Source organism: Oncorhynchus keta, chromosome 20 (assembly GCF_023373465.1).
Source record: "Oncorhynchus keta strain PuntledgeMale-10-30-2019 chromosome 20, Oket_V2, whole genome shotgun sequence".
NCBI classification, from domain to species: Eukaryota; Metazoa; Chordata; class Actinopteri; order Salmoniformes; family Salmonidae; genus Oncorhynchus; species Oncorhynchus keta.
In genome coordinates this window covers 101,660-118,458 of record NC_068440.1, presented here as the reverse complement: position 1 = coordinate 118,458, position 16,799 = coordinate 101,660, and the positions used below count along the sequence as shown (strand labels likewise).

General features: G+C 44.6%; 1 protein-coding gene across 1 annotated transcript in view; it reads left to right on the top strand.

Annotated features, from left to right (window-relative positions):
* LOC118399090 (ubiquitin-associated protein 2-like) overlaps window positions 1–16,759 on the top strand; it is an 80,552-nt gene extending 63,793 nt beyond the window's left edge. The window contains exons 22-28 of the mRNA XM_052471873.1: window positions 6,199–6,252; window positions 6,436–6,517; window positions 6,946–7,166; window positions 8,774–8,879; window positions 14,671–14,741; window positions 14,919–15,122; window positions 15,245–16,759. Of these exons, the coding sequence (XP_052327833.1) occupies window positions 6,199–6,252; window positions 6,436–6,517; window positions 6,946–7,166; window positions 8,774–8,879; window positions 14,671–14,741; window positions 14,919–15,122; window positions 15,245–15,340 (834 nt within the window). The 3' untranslated portion in view covers window positions 15,341–16,759. The remainder of the gene's footprint in view (window positions 1–6,198; window positions 6,253–6,435; window positions 6,518–6,945; window positions 7,167–8,773; window positions 8,880–14,670; window positions 14,742–14,918; window positions 15,123–15,244) is intronic.
* Window positions 16,760–16,799: the final 40 nt, after the last annotated feature.

The window sequence follows — 16,799 nt, the reverse complement described above, 5'->3', positions numbered from 1 at the left end:
CAGAGCAGCGAACAGTTTTGACTGGGCTGAGCGGGAACTGTACTTCCTCAGTGGTAGGGAGGCGAGCAGGCCAGAGGTGGATGAACGCAGTGCCCTTGTTTGGGTGTAGGGCCTGATCAGAGCCTGGAGGTACTGAGGTGCCGTTCCCCTCACAGCTCCGTAGGCAAGCACCATGGTCTTGTAGCGGATGCGAGCTTCAACTGGAAGCCAGTGGAGAGAGCGGAGGAGCGGGGTCACGTGAGAGAACTTGGGAAGGTTGAACACCAGACGGGCTGCGGCGTTCTGGATTAGTTGTAGGGGTTTAATGGCACAGGCAGGGAGCCCAGCCAACAGCGAGTTGCAGTAATCCAGACGGGAGATGACAAGTGCCTGGATTAGGACCTGCGCCGCTTCCTGTGTGAGGCAGGGTCGTACTCTGCGGATGTTGTAGAGCATGAACCTACAGGAACGGGCCACCGCCTTGATGTTAGTTGAGAACGACAGGGTGTTGTCCAGGATCACGCCAAGGTTCTTAGCGCTCTGGGAGGAGGACACAATGGAGTTGTCAACCGTGATGGCGAGATCATGGAACGGGTAGTCCTTCCCGGGAGGAAGAACAGCTCTGTCTTGCCGAGATTCAGCTTGAGGTGGTGATCCGTCATCCACACTGATATGTCTGCCAGACATGCAGAGATGCGATTCGCCACCTGGTCATCAGAAGGGGGAAAGGAGAAGATTAATTGTGTGTCGTCTGCATAGCAATGATAGGAGAGACCATGTGAGGTTATGACAGAGCCAAGTGACTTGGTGTATAGCGAGAATAGGAGAGGGCCTAGAACAGAGCCCTGGGGGACACCAGTGGTGAGAGCGCGTGGTGAGGAGACAGATTCTCGCCACGCCACCTGGTAGGAGCGACCTGTCAGGTAGGACGCAATCCAAGCGTGGGCCGCGCCGGAGATGCCCAACTCGGAGAGGGTGGAGAGGAGGATCTGATGGTTCACAGTGTCGAAGGCAGCCGATAGGTCTAGAAGGATGAGAGCAGAGGAGAGAGAGTTAGCTTTAGCAGTGCGGAGCGCCTCCGTGATGCAGAGAAGAGCAGTCTCAGTTGAATGACTAGTCTTGAAACCTGACTGATTTGGATCAAGAAGGTCATTCTGAGAGAGATAGCAGGAGAGCTGGCCAAGGATGGCACGTTCAAGAGTTTTGGAGAGAAAAGAAAGAAGGGATACTGGTCTGTAGTTGTTGACATCGGAGGGATCGAGTGTAGGTTTTTTCAGAAGGGGTGCAACTCTCGCTCTCTTGAAGACGGAAGGGACGTAGCCAGCGGTCAGGGATGAGTTGATGAGCGAGGTGAGGTAAGGGAGAAGGTCTCCGGAAATGGTCTGGAGAAGAGAGGGGATAGGGTCGAGCGGGCAGGTTGTTGGGCGGCCGGCCGTCCCAAGACGCGAGATTTCATCTGGAGAGAGAGGGGAGAAAGAGGTCAGAGCACAGGGTAGGGCAGTGTGAGCAGAACCAGCGGTGTCGTTTGACTTATCAAACGAGGATCGGATGTCGTCGACCTTCTTTTCAAAATGGTTGACGAAGTCATCTGCAGAGAGGGAGGAGGGGGGAGGATTCAGGAGGGAGGAGAAGGTGGCAAAGAGCTTCCTAGGGTTAGAGGCAGATGCTTGGAATTTAGAGTGGTAGAAAGTGGCGTTAGCAGCAGAGACAGAGGAGGAAAATGTAGAGAGGAGGGAGTGAAAGGATGCCAAGTCCGCAGGGAGGCGAGTTTTCCTCCATTTCCGCTCGGCTGCCCGGAGCCCTGTTCTGTGAGCTCGCAATGAGTCGTCGAGCCACGGAGCGGGAGGGGAGGACCGAGCCGGCCTGGAAGATAGGGGACATAGAGAGTCAAAGGATGCAGAAAGGGAGGAGAGGAGGGTTGAGGAGGCAGAATCAGGAGATAGGTTGGAAAAGGTTTGAGCAGAGGGAAGAGATGATAGGATGGAAGAGGAGAGAGTAGCGGGGGAGAGAGAGCGAAGGTTGGGACGGCGCGATACCATCCGAGTAGGGGCAGTGTGGGAAGTGTTGGATGAGAGCGAGAGGGAAAAGGATACAAGGTAGTGGTCGGAGACTTGGAGGGGAGTTGCAATGAGGTTAGTGGAAGAACAGCATCTAGTAAAGATGAGGTCGAGCGTATTGCCTGCCTTGTGAGTAGGGGGAAGGTGAGAGGGTGAGGTCAAAAGAGGAGAGGAGTGGAAAGAAGGAGGCAGAGAGGAATGAGTCAAAGGTAGACGTGGGGAGGTTAAAGTCGCCCAGAACTGTGAGAGGTGAGCCGTCCTCAGGAAAGGAGCTTATCAAGGCATCAAGCTCATTGATGAACTCTCCGAGGGGACCTGGAGGGCGATAAATGATAAGGATGTTAAGCTTGAAAGGGCTGGTAACTGTGACAGCATGAAATTCAAAGGAGGCGATAGACAGATGGGTAAGGGGAGAAAGAGAGAATGACCACTTGGGAGAGATGAGGATCCCGGTGCCACCACCCCGCTGACCAGAAGCTCTCGGGGTGTGCGAGAACACGTGGGCGGACGAAGAGAGAGCAGTAGGAGTAGCAGTGTTATCTGTGGTGATCCATGTTTCCGTCAGTGCCAAGAAGTCGAGGGACTGGAGGGAGGCATAGGCTGAGATGAACTCTGCCTTGTTGGCCGCAGATCGGCAGTTCCAGAGGCTACCGGAGACCTGCAACTCCACGTGGGTCGTGCGCGCTGGGACCACCAGATTAGGGTGGCCGCGGTGTGGAGCGTTTGTATGGTCTGTGCAGAGAGGAGAGAACAGAGATAGACAGACACATAGTTGACAGGCTACAGAAGAGGCTACGCTAATGCAAGGAGATTGGAATGACAAGTGGACTACACGTCTCGAATGTTCAGAAAGTTAAGCTTACGTAGCAAGAATCTTATTGACTAAAATGATTAAAATTATACAGTACTGCTGAAGTAGGCTAGCTGGCAGTGGCTGCGTTGTTGACTTTGTAGGCTAGCTGGCAGTGGCTGCGTTGTTGACACTACACTAATCAAGTCGTTCCGTTGAGTGTAATAGTTTCTACAGTGCTGCTATTCGGGGGCTAGCTGGCTAGCTAGCAGTGTTGATTACGTTGCGTTAAAAGAACGACAATAGCTGGCTAGCTAACCTAGAAAATCGCTCTAGACTACACAATTATCTTTGATACACAGACGGCTATGTAGCTAGCTATGTAGCTAGCTACGATCAAACAAATCAAACCGTTGTGCTGTAATGAAATGAAATGAAAATGTGATACTACCTGTGGAGCGAAGCGGAATGCTACCGGGTTGTTGAGTGCGGAAGTTCTATTCAGTAGACGTTGGCTAGCTGTTGGCTAGCTAGCAGTGTCTCCTACGTTAAGGACGACAAATAGCTGGCTAGCTAACCTCGGTAAATTAAGATAATCACTCTAAGACTACACGCTCTAAACTACACAATTATCTTGGATACGAAGACAGCAAAGACAACTATGTAGCTAGCTAACACTACACTAATCAAGTCGTTCAGTTGAGTGTAATAGTTTCTACAGTGCTGCTATTTGGTAGACGGTGGACGTTTGCTAGCTGGCTAGCTGCTGGGCAGATAGCAGTGTAGACTACGTTAGGACGACGAAATACGAAGTTGCAATAAAAGTGCTGACTGTTTCACTTTGTTGTCCTCTTTCTTTTACTTTTTCTTCTGTCCTTCTTTTGTCCTTATTTTGTCTTCTGTTAACTAGATATTTTTTGTTGTTATTCTTTGTAAGCTAGCTAGCTTCTTCCAGGAGAGTCCCTAGCAACTGCTTAGCAACAAGTAAACAATTCTGCTAGCAATTCAGCTAGCTAAGATAACTATACAATTTTATGAAAAATAGTTAATTTTTCAAAAGCCTGTCTTTTTTGGTTTGTTCCTTGTTTTGTCTTCTATTGAGTCTTGCCGTTTTCTCTTGATTTTTTTTCGATGTACTTCACTCTAAAAACCATTTAAATCTCAATATATACAGGAGCTCATTTTTTAGCAGCTGCTCAATTTAGAACTCCGGAACACAAAGCGGAGATTACGCAATAATTGCGACGGAGGACACCAAGCGACCACCTGATAGATGTAGTCTCTTATGGTCAATCTTCCAATGATATGCCTACAAATACCTCACAATGCTGCAGACACCTTGGGGAAAACGTAAGCTGACTCCTAGCTCCTTCACAGCCATATAAGGAGTCATTGGCATGAGGCAGTTTTAAAAACTGCGGCACTTCCTGATTGGATTTTTATCTGTCTTTTTTCTGTAACATCAGTTCTGTGGCACTCGCAGACAATATCTTTGCAGTTTTGGAAACGTCAGTGTTTTCTTTCCAAAGCTGTCAATTATATGCATAGTCGAGCATATTTTCGTGACAAAATATCTTGTTTAAAACGGGAACATTTTTCATCCAAAAATTAAAGTAGCATCCCCTATATCCAAGAAGTTAAGTCATGGAATTCATGAAGTCTATATAATGTGACTGACTGCTTATATGGGTATATAGTTCAATATTCTGATTTTTACAGTTTATAAAAGTTGCGATTTAGAGCTTCATAATTGTATAGTGGCAAGAAAAAGTATGTGAACCCTTTGGGATTACCTGGATTTCTGCATAAATTGGTCATCAAGTTTGATCTGATCTTCATCAAGTCACAACAATAGACAAACATAGTGTGCTTAAACTAATAACACACAAATTGTGTTTTTCTTGTCTATATTGAATACATCATTTAAACATTCACAGTGTAGGTTGGAAAATGAATGTGAACCCCTAGGCTAATGACTTCTCCAAAAGCTAATTGGAGTCAGCTATCCTGGGGTCCAATCAATGAGACAAGATTGGAGATGTTGGTTGTTGGAGCTGCCTTGCCCTATTTAAAAGAACGCACAAAATTTGAGTTTGCTATTCACAAGAAGCATTGCTTGATGTGAATCATGCCTCGAACAAAGGAGATCTCAGACGACACAAGATTAAGAATTGTTGACTTGCATAAAGCTGGAAAGAGTTATTAGAGTATCTCTAAAAGCCTTGAACACCGTAAGACGAATTGTCTATAAATTGAGAAAGTTCAGCACTGTTGCTACACTCCCTAGGAGTGGCCATACTGCAAAGATGACAGCGCATGATGCTCAATGAGTGTAAGAAGAATCCTAGTGTCAGTTAAAGACTTACAGAAATCTCTGTAACATGCTAACATTTCTGTTAACACGTAAAACACTAAACAAGAATGGTGTTCATGGGAGGCCCCCACGGAAAAAGCTACTGCTGTCCAAAAAAACATTGCTGCACGTCTGAAGTTTGCAAAAGTGCACCTGGATGGTCCACAGCGTTACTGGCAAAATATTCTGTGGACAGATGAAACTACAGTTGCGTTGTTTGGAAGGAACACACAGCACACCAGCAGCAAAACCTCATCCCAACTGTAAATTATGGTGGAGGGAGCATCATGGTTTGGGGCTGCTTTGCTGCCTCAGGGCCTGGACAGCTTGCTATCATCGTCGGAAAAATTAATTCCGAAGTTTATCATGTTATTTTGCAGGAGAATGTTAGGCTATCTGTCCGCCAATGGAAGCTCAACAGAAGTCGGGTGATGCACCAGGACAACGACCCAAATCACAGAAGTAAATCAACAGAATGGCTTCAACAGAAGAAAATACGCCTCCTGGATTGGCCCAGTAAAAGAGAACTGACTTCAACCCGATTGAGATGCTGTGGCATGACCACAAGAGAGCAGTTCACACCAGACATCCCAAGAATATTGCTGAACTGAAAAGAAGAATGGTCCCAAATTCCTCCTGACTGATTTATGCAGGTCTGATCCACAACTACAGAAAATGTTTAGTTGAGGTTATTGCTGCCAAAGGAGGGTCAACCAGTTATTAAATCCAAGGGTTCACATACTTTTCCACCCTGCACTGTGAATGTTTACACAGTGTGTTCAATAAAGACATGAAAATGTATAATTGTTTGTGTGTTATTAGTTTAAGCAGACTGTTTGTTTGTCTATTGTTGTGACCTAGATGAAGATACAGATCAAATTTTATGACCAATTTATGCAGAAATCCAGGTATTGCCAAAGGGTTCACATTTTTTCTTGCCACTGTATATTGCAATTGGAGAAGAATTGCAAACATTATTTTCCTTCTGTTGTCTTGTCTCACTGCCTTTTGCCTCTCAGCCTCAGGTGTATGGTTATGATGACCTACAGATGCTCCAGACAAGAATACCACTGGTGAGTCTAAGTTATCTGGATCTAAATCCATCCATTTATTGGGTTGGCCAAATATGACTTCTGGCATTTACTAATAACAACAGCTGCAAACTGATTTTTAAAGAAGAGAAGAACTGGCTGTCTAGCCAAACTGTTCTTGGAACTAATTTCTTTCCATGAACTGAGCCTCTTCTGTCTTCTCAGGATTACTACAGCATCCCGTTTGCCACCCCCAACACAGCACTGACTGGCAGAGATGGCAGTTTGAGCAACAACCCGTACTCTGGTAAGCACCATTTTATCCCCCATTTATGGTCTATAACTCTACTTTCCTATTTTATGGACTGTGTACTGAATGCTAACACAGTGAAGATAGGGGTTTGGTGTTAGGAACAAACACATCTGTTGATCCTGTCCTGCGTCGCCATGGCGAAACTGGACAGTGGTGTGCTAGAACAATGTGCAGCCACCACCAGATAGTCAGACCTTCATCGCCGTGACTGACTGGAACTGATACGCTGCTTCAACGCTATTGTCCATTGTTCTGGTGTAGTAGATTTCTGAGAATCACCCACTTGTTGCTTGAACATAACGGAAGTTATTCTGTCACTTTTTGCTAATCTCTCTCCCACTCATCCCCCTTTCTCACACTTTTTTTTCACACTTGCCCTTTTTCTTTGCCTTTAATCTCTCTCCCCCGTTCCCCTCCGGTAGGTGACTTATCAAAGTTTGGTCGAGGTGACGCGTCGTCCCCGGCTCCGGCCACCACGTTGGCTCAGCAGACGCAGCAGAACCAGAGTCAGACGCACCACACCACGCAGCAGCCCTTTCTCAACCCCGCACTGCCTCCCGGCTACAGCTACACCAGCCTGCCCTACTACACAGGCGTGCCGGGCCTGCCCAACACCTTTCAGTACGGCCCTGCCATGTTCCCGGTGAGGTTTCTCATGATTTGTCTGGGTATTGCCATTTTGGATGTTTTTTCAATTATATGAAGTTATCAAGGGTATGTTCTCGTGATGCATGTACACATGCATTTTGCAGTCCCTCCAGGATTTCACATTTTTTTTTGTGTAATTTTTGCGGCCAAACATGCTTGATTTCGCTGCAGCTTTTCTGAAATTCTGTGATAGATTTTGCGACGTTTTTTCACGTTAATTTCATATAAAGCATTTAAGTCATATGTGCTCAGTTTTAGATTGATTTTAAGCTGAATACATAATACAAAAACCATTATAAACATCTAAATTGCTCAATTTTGTTTATTTTCCTGAACACTCACACACTCCTCTCCATGGGGCGGCAGGGTAGCCTAGTGGTTAGAGCATTGGACTAGTAATCGGAAGGTTACAAGTTCAAATCCCCGAGCTGACAAGGTACAAATCTGTCGTTCTGCCCCTGAACAGGCAGTTAACCCACTGTTCCTAGGCCATCATTGAAAATAAGAATTTGTTCTTGCCTAGTAGAATAAAGGTGTAAAAAAAAAAAAAAAAGGCTTGGGGCTTGCTTATTCACGCTCTCTCTCTCAAAAAAAACAAATAGATTCAAAGCTGATCAATCACTTTCAATTTTAGGATCGATTTCTTTCTAATAAATTGTCTTAAACTCTTGATTGTGATCTTTTTTCCTTTTCTGAAACGGTCGCAACGGAGATAAAGAACAGAACGTACAAATATAGAGTTGTTGTTGAAATGTACTATTCCATTTCTAAAAAATCCAGAAAGATTGTGCTTTCGTGATCCGTATTAAGTTTTACAGAGTTTAAAGCGGCAAAGCTGACAAATTGCACACAGTGCTTTGAGCAGTGCTCTCCATAGACAGACTGGGAAGAGCAGAGTGCTGACCACCCTACTAAATCCAAGGTTAGCGGAGTAAAATGTTGAGTTAAACGCCACTCACCTTGATTCTTTCAGCGCTTGCCAGTCTTCCCTGCTACCACTTCAGTCATGGTGATCTTCCGCTGCTGTGGGAACTGTTCTGACATTCTCATATTCTTTGCTGATTCCAAGTGACTGTTGATTGTCGGCTTTCTCTAGTGTCCAAAAACATTTGGAAATTGTTTTGCATGGTCGTTAGCTGTTATTTTTGTTTGCAAATGAGATTGATTTGGGTTCATTGTACTGCCGGTCAGCCATCAACAATCACCCATCTTCGCACGTGAATACGCTGACAGGCCCGGGGGAATACACGTTGTTGACGTGTGGTTGAATTGTGCCATTTTCCACGGTAACAGTGCAGTAATTGGTCAAAATTACGAGCTCTCACATATGCGCTGATTGGTTGATTTTGCATTGAATTATGCAATCACGGAATCCTGGAGGGACTGATTTTGTAGTATGACATGCAAACTGTCCTCATTTATAATTGGGGGACACAAATATATTGCAAACTGTTTTTGGCAAAATGTCCTCTAATGCAGCTTCAATTGAGAGAATCCAGTATGCTGTAAAAGGAATTTAAATGGCATGTGTTAGCAGCTGATATGTTATATACTTTAGACAACTAAGTATATTAGTTTCACCTCTAACCTGTCTGTTTCCAGGTTGCTCCTACCTCGTCGAAGCAGCACGGCGTGAACGTTGGAGTCAACGCCTCGGCAACAGCCTTCCAGCAGGCCAGCGCCTACGGTTCCCATGGCTACAACACCGGTAAGACTAAACACACCCTGTGGAACAGCATCTGTTCAGGGGTCATTCAGTTCAACTCTACATACTGATAGAATGGCTATCAACAACACTGCATGCAACTGAAAGTCAGTTTAGTCGACACTGCCTGCATTCACTTTTATATTTAATAGGCTTCTCACATTCAAAGGTTTTTTGGGTTTGAATGCAACTAATTTCAGTTACACCAAGTTGGAGACATTAACATTTGCCTGTGCCCTAAGCCAGCTAAGGCTGACATTGCCCACATTTCCGGTCTACATCAACCGCTTTTCAACATGGTTAGTAGATGAAATGGCACTAACTCCAACCTTTCTAATCAAGCACGCGTAGTCACAGCCACTGATGTTGTTGACCAGCTGTTATGGAGCGATTTCTGTTGCTTGGAGACACTGCCTGCTGCCGTTGTTACCAACAAATTATTCTAACCAACCAACCATGTGCACTGTCTGATATGGGCCAGCTATTCATGGGTTGCATCTGTCACTCGATCGCGTTGTTGGCATTGTTATCAATGTTTTACAGATGCTGCAGCAATATTGATGTTCAAATGTAGAACTGGGACTAATGACTTGGAACCGGGTCTAATGACTGTCATCTAAATTACACTATAGGAGTTTGGGAATACGATGACATTGCTAAAGTAGGCACATATTTAGTAGGAAACAACTTTGCCATCAGGTTGTCAAATTTACTTTAGACAGATGGCAATGTTATTAGGTAGCAAAGTTTGTCAGAAGTAGCTAGCAATGTTGATGTTAGCTAGCTAAAATCTGGAGGTCTCCCCTCAATCTTACATAGCTAGCTAACTCCTACTGCATCGAATGTCAATCTGGCAATTTAAATGATGACAAGGTTTTTGCACTAATTATTTGCCTTTAGAAATGTCATCGTGTTTAAGCCACAGTAATGCACTTTAGACAATCTTCATCAGCGCTCAGTGGGGCATCAGTCTTAAAACGTACGTTTAAAACAATATTGTGGCACAACACGTAACCCAAGAATAGAGTTATCTGGTCCCAATATAGATTATTAGTTTTGAGGCTCGTGATTTTAATTTCTTTTGTAAAAATGTTTACAGGGTTTGCGTGAAGACTTGTCTAAAATGGGAGTGGAAATGGTAGTTTTATTATTGTGCAACTCACCATTCTTTTGAATGGGGAAGGAGATCTAGTTATATTTTTGTTAGTACAGTAATTTGTTCTATTTTTAGTAGTTTTGGACTGGAAAAGTGGACTGTCGATATTTCCTTTGCCCTCCTACATGTATTACGGGGCAGTAAGGTGGTGGGTGTTCTGTTGCTATTGCCTATCATTGCTTGCTTGTGCTCATTCAATAAGTGGAGTTGGGTTTCCGGCTACACCCTCCGTCCCATGAGGTCGAACCTTCTTTCTCTCTGTCCACCTCTATCCTTTAGTCTTCCTCTATTTCTCTCTCCCTCTATCTACCTGGTCACACTGCATCTATTATCCACACCACCTACTACTTCCTGCCTCCACCCCCCCAACACCCACATCCTAACCCTGCTTGGTGTGTCTAACGCTGTGGGCTGCGGCTATGTGTCTGACTGTTGCAGGCTATGAGGATATGGGCCAGGCTTCGGGGAGTGGGGATTTCTGTAAGGGTGGATATGGCACTGCCGTGGCTGCCGCCGCTTCTGCTCAAAGCAAGCAAGCCAGCTCTGTCAGCGGGCCTGGAGTCGGTGAGTGCCGCCACACACCAACCCTCCCTTCCTCCCCCGCTCTGTCATCACCTCCATCCTCTCCCTCATTGCTGCTTTACCATCCACACCACAGAGAAGTGTGGACACCTGTTTTGCAGTCAACCGTCACCCTCTGTCTGCCTCCATTCTTCTGTTACTCCTCTGTTCTGTCCCCCAGGACTACTCATCATTAGGCACCAAGGTGCTGTAGGAAGGGTCAAATGTCCTCAGAATTAACACTGTCAATCGTATACCTTAGCCATAGGACAGCATTGGTTTTTGTTCTAGCATTTCAGATTAAAATATTCAAAGCTTGATGAGTTGATTATTTCAATCTGCTGCGTAATGCTAGGGCAAAAACCAAAATGTGCTCCTCCTTGGGTCTCCAGGAACAAGTTTGGGAAACGCTACCATAGAGGCTAGCTAATTATGTTCAATTCTTACATTTCTAAAGCGGTGAGGGGAAGCTAAAGGAGGGTTAACTAGGTAGCTGCTAACCATTTAACAATTGATGAGTAGCCCTGGTCCATGCTCCCCTCACACACTGTGCTGCTAGCTTTCCTCCCATGGTGTGCTTGCCTAAGTGTGTGCCAGAAGTACCTTGCTGCCCGCTGGCCTGTGCGGTTGACAGGATGTACACACACCCCAAGGGGGTGGGTAACGAGTGACAAAATGGAGGTCCTGCCTTTTGAACAGCCATGCACTGAAATGGGGATACTAAGACTATGGGGTGTGAAGGTAGCATGTTTCTAAAGTGATAAGGTCCCTCAAACTCAATGTATTCTCTCAATTACAGAAGATAAAAAGGAATGGATTTTTTTTATGTAGATGAACAGTGAATTTCCTGAGTGTGGTTGACAGGATTCGTACAAAGTGCTTAAGGTACTTTAATCTGGCACTCTAAAAGTCAAGTACTGGAATGCCTTAAATCACATTTTCTCACGTTCGTACTTGTAAAGTATTTGTATTAAAATGAGAGGAGAACAGAAAATGATCAAATACGTTGATTTGAAAACATTTAGAAAAATGTATTGGTCTTGCAAATTCATTTCCAGGCAGAGTACAGAATTTTACAGCTCGCGCATTCTACCAACACGGCCACTCAGCCAGGCAGGTAAAGAACTGACTGCTTAGGCGCCACCAAACGTCACATCGATAGCTAAAATGCCGGGCAAATGTAGATTAAATCCTGTCTGGCAGGATATTGTTTATGAATGGGTTTTGCCAGACACAACCAGGGATTTAGTGGAGAGTAAACACTGTTTATGCACCTTTGTTTGTGAAAGTGTTTACTCACCTTTTTATTTAGTTAATTATTGTTTACCCACTTATTGCTTTCCCAGCGTTAATCAATGCACAGAAGGCTTCTTGATTGGAGTTCTAACCGTGCCTAACTCTGCGAACGAGTGGAAACATTGAATGAGTCATGTATGCTCGTTATTTTCGCCTGCTCCCCCAGATTTGCCTGTTCCCACAACGAGAGGTGAAACTAACTACCTTAGCCCAGACCTACAGTGGCAAGTAGCAGAGACAGTGCTGGCAGTGGATTTCTTTTTTACATCCCTAGACTACTGCCGTGTCAACAGACATGTCCCAAATAAGGAAAAGTGACTCTCAGAATGAGTGTTCAACCGGTAAATAGTCACAGATATTTCAGTCAGATGTCTAGCTAGCTAGGTTGCTCAAGGGCTCTGGCTATTAGCCAGGTAGCAATCTATAAATAGCTGGCTCGAAAGATGAAGTTAGCTTCTAACGTTGAACGGAGCCTGACCTCCAGCAGGAGCATTTGACTGAAATTAGGCTTGCTATAAATCAAAAGATGGACTACTCTTAAGTTCTCATAACAAAATACCTTTTCTTTATAGAGAGTAGTGAGTCAGGTTGCAAAGGAGATACAGAGAGAGGAATCGTTGAAGCGAGCAGGGAGAGAGGTTAGTAGTAGAGTGGTTCCCAAACTTGGTGTCTGGGATCATGTGGTGTCCCCTAAAATTTAAATTGGGTCCCCTGAGAGAGTCTTTAATCTTCTCATGGCAATACAGGGGGACTAACCTAATAAAATATCACCTTACTGCACAAAGGGAACTGTGAAAAGACAGCAATTTTATATATTGTATTGTAATTTGCACTGTACTATGTATTAAACCAGGATAGTGTGTATGTGCTGATATATAGGCTGTGTGACATTTAAAATGTATTTCAATCCTTGACTAATAATGTTTTGTACCATGTATCTTTTCATGTGGATCCCAGGAAGAGTAGATTATGCTTTTGCAGTGGCTAATGGGGATCCTAATAAATACCAAATGTAGCAGGCATAAAGGAAATGCCTGAGCATGGTCGAAAGAAAAATGTAAAGCTTACCGTTTTCAGACTTCGCCTCCTCTCTTTTTTTCCTGAACGAGATGCTTCCGGTTTCTACTGACCTGCTGAGGGTGCAGGGGGACAGTCGTGTGCTAGAACAATATGTAGCCGCCACCAGATGCAGTCAGACCTTCTTTGCCGTGGATGACTGGAACTGATTTTTTTTATCCCTTCTGTTTTCCTCAGCGCCATCTCATGTCATTCCTTCACTGCTCTTTTTGCTCTCCTATCTAATACTTTAGATTAGCATCTAGTGACCATCTTCTAGAAAGTGCTGTATTGCTCCTTTACAGCCTTGTACTGAGAATGTTTTGATCCAAGGTGTATATAATTGATTAGATTTATAATGTTGCTTTTCCGGTGCTCGAAGTGCTTTGCATAGTAAGGGGGGTGCAACTCCTCTTCCACCACCAATGTGTAGCACACATTTGGCACACCCACTGTTTTGTGCCAGAATGTTCACCACACATCGGCTATAATGATGGAGTGGTGAGGAGTGTAATGTATGCCAATTTGGGAGTAAGGGACCTGACAATCGATCAGTCTCGGCTCGAAACATTATCTTGATTGAAAGTGGTGTAGGGGAAATAATGGTATAGGAGCAAATCATGTACAAGCCTTTTTGTTTCTCTGTGAGCACACGTCCGAGTAATCCATCTGGCTCCGCGGCTTTGTGAATGTTGACCTGTTTAAAGATCACATCGGCTACCGAGAGCGTGATCACACAGTTGTCCGGAACAGCTGGTGCTCTCATGCATGCTTGCTTCGAGGCACTGGGCAGCTCGCTGCTGAGTTTCGCTTTGTAGTCCGTAATATTTTTCAAGCCCTGCCACATCTGACGAGTGTCAGAGCCGGTGGAGTAGGATTCAATCTTAGTCCTGTATTGATGCCTGATTGTTCGTCGGAGGGCATAGCGGGATTTCTTATAAGTGTCCGGATTAGTGTCCCGCTCCTTGAAAGTGGCAGCTCTAGCCTTTAGCTCGGAGTGGATGTTGCCTGTAATCCATGGCTTCTGATTGGGAAAATGTACGTACGGTTACTGTGGGTACGATGCACTTATTGATGAAGCCGGTGACTGAGGTGGTGTACTCCTCAATGCCATTGGATGAATCCCGGAACATATTCCAGTCTGCTAGCAACACAGTCCTGAAGCGTAGTATCTGCGTCATCTGACCACTTCCGAATTGATTGAGTCACTGGTGCTTCCTGCTTTAGTTTTTGCTTGTAAGCAGGAATCAGGAGATCAGGAGATTTTCCAAATGTAGGGCGAGGGAGAGCTTTGTATGCGTCTGTGTGTGGAGTAAAGGTGGTCTGGAGTTTTTTTCATCTGGTTGCACATGTGACATGCTGGTGGAAATGAGTTAAACTGATTTAAGTTTGCCTGCATTAAAGTCCCCGGCCACTAGCAGCACCGCTTCTGGATGAGCATTTTCTTGTTTGCTTATGGCCTTATACAGCTTGTTGGGTGCTGTCTTAGTGCCAGCATCGGTTTGTGGTGGTAAATAGACTGCTATGAATAATGTAGATGAAAACTAGTCATTAGAATGTGATGTACATTTGACCGCATTACTTTCTATCTGGAAACTGCTGCCTTACTCCCGGACCATTCTGTGGATCTGACGCCCAGGGGTTTCCCTACCTCTCCTCTGCAGGGGTTGTGACCTGTAGACATGGTGAGGTAAATATGTCCGAACCCCTTTGTTTCCTCTGCAGGAGTCTCGGTCACGTCAAGCAACACAGGGGTCCCAGACATTTCAGGGTCTGTTTACACAAAGACACAGCAGGTGAGAACGATGCTACAGTGGTACAAACACTGGAATAAATGTATCTGTTCCGAGACATACAGAACGTTTATGACCAGTGTCTGTATAAAAGGTTGTGGTTGTATGTACGCAAACAAATGTAAAAAACGCACACTAGTAAAGACAGGGCGACCAACGTTGTTGTGTTTAACCCTCCAGCAGCAGTCGTTTGAGAAGCAGCAGGGTTTCCATGCAACCACACCTGCAACTTCCTTCAGCCTGCCCTCGGCCCTGGGCAGTGGTGGTCCCATCAACCCCCCAGCCGCGGCTGGTTACGCTCCGGCCCCCTTCATGCACATCCTGGCACCGCACCAGCAGCCCCTCTCTCAGATCCTGCACCACCATCTGCAGCAGGACGGACAGGTACGGTGTGTGTGTTGTGACTGCGTTTCTGTGACGGTGCATGTGTCACACTGTATCTTGGAGAGAAATAGCTAGCACTGGATACCTTGCCTATGATCTTTTCCTATTTTCTCTCCTAACAGAGTGGCACTGGACAGCGCAGCCAGAATGCTTCACTTCAACAGAAAACCCAGATCAACAAGTCTGCATACAACAGCTACAACTGGGGGGCCAACTAACACCTGGCCCCATGTGTCCCAAAGTCTGACACACCGGCAGTACTCACCCCTGTCATGGGTGTTGCTGAGCTGAGAGGCAGTCTTGTAAGGGGGGCATGGAGTTAAATGGTTATAGTAACAGACCATTAAGAGCAGAGTATTGAGTCTGGAATTTGTATCATGTCCAACCCCCCTCCCTTTCGCTCTGTTGTATGTAACATAGAGCTGTTTTCTAATATGTTTTTTTTTTGTTTTTTTACTGATGGGAGGAACAAAGAAAATGTTGAAGGTGGGAGACAGGCTGGTTTTATATTCTCACCCTCTCCCCCTTATACTTGGGCGAAATGTAACCTTCCCACCATAAACCCAGACAGAATAACTTTTTCCTTTGTTTCCCATTGAATTTGTACAACATTTTAGTTTTAAGAATGGATTTTCTAAATTGGCAGAGGAATCGTGAAGTGTATTTTTTACCATTATATATGTGTGTATGCACATGTGCGGAGTGTTTGTGTGTACACTCGTGGGCCTTGGTTGTGTACCGGTCCTCTCGTTAGTCCCAAACGCAGTGAGTTACACACTCATACCATGTAAAATGATTTCCCATGTTTCCTATGTTGTAAAATAGCTTTACCACTGATTAAAAATGTAACATTTGTAGATTGTTGCTTATTCTGCAAGACAGCTGGAGTACAAAATGATGTCGTACTAGAGGCCAGGGGCACACCCGTACCTACTTATGTGTTGAAGTTATTTTTCTAACCCCCAATATATTAGGAAAGCTGCAGCAATGATTACTGATGGACAAAATTGTACTATGGTTTTGTCTGGTTTTTTTTTGTACTGTGCGTTAAAATATATTTAAATGGCTTAACTTGTCTTGTACATATATAAAAAAAACAAGTACTGTAGTCCTTGTTTGTTCAATGGCTTCCCCCTCCCCTTTCTCAGATCCTCACTTGTTAGCCTTTTTGTTTCATGTTTTTTTTTTTTTTTTTTTGTAAAAAATATATAAATATTAAGTAAATAAAACAGGAAAAATACATTTTCATCATTTTGGATGTGAATGTCTTATTTTATTTTTTAGAAACTTTATTTTTCTATCATGTAAATACACCAGTCTTTTTTCTTCAATTTAGTCAGCTAAACATAGTGGTGCCCAGTCTTGGTCTTGGTTGGGGCAGTCATTCTGCAAGTTTCCCTTTCTCATTTCTATATAAAACAATATTGATATCATTTGGTTGAATACAGTACCTCATTCAAAAGACCTGGATTGAAGGAAACCCTCAAGGACCGTCTAAATTTACCAGGATTGGACATCACTGCTCTGTAGTCATCCAAGGAAGTGGAGTGGGCAGGGCTTTGTTCTTACAGTTGGTTTGGAGGACCAGCAGTATCAAATAAAACTAAACTATGTGATTGTTGCTCTGTAGAACTCTGCATGGTGCATCATTGTCTTTTTTCCAGAAAAAAATAGCAT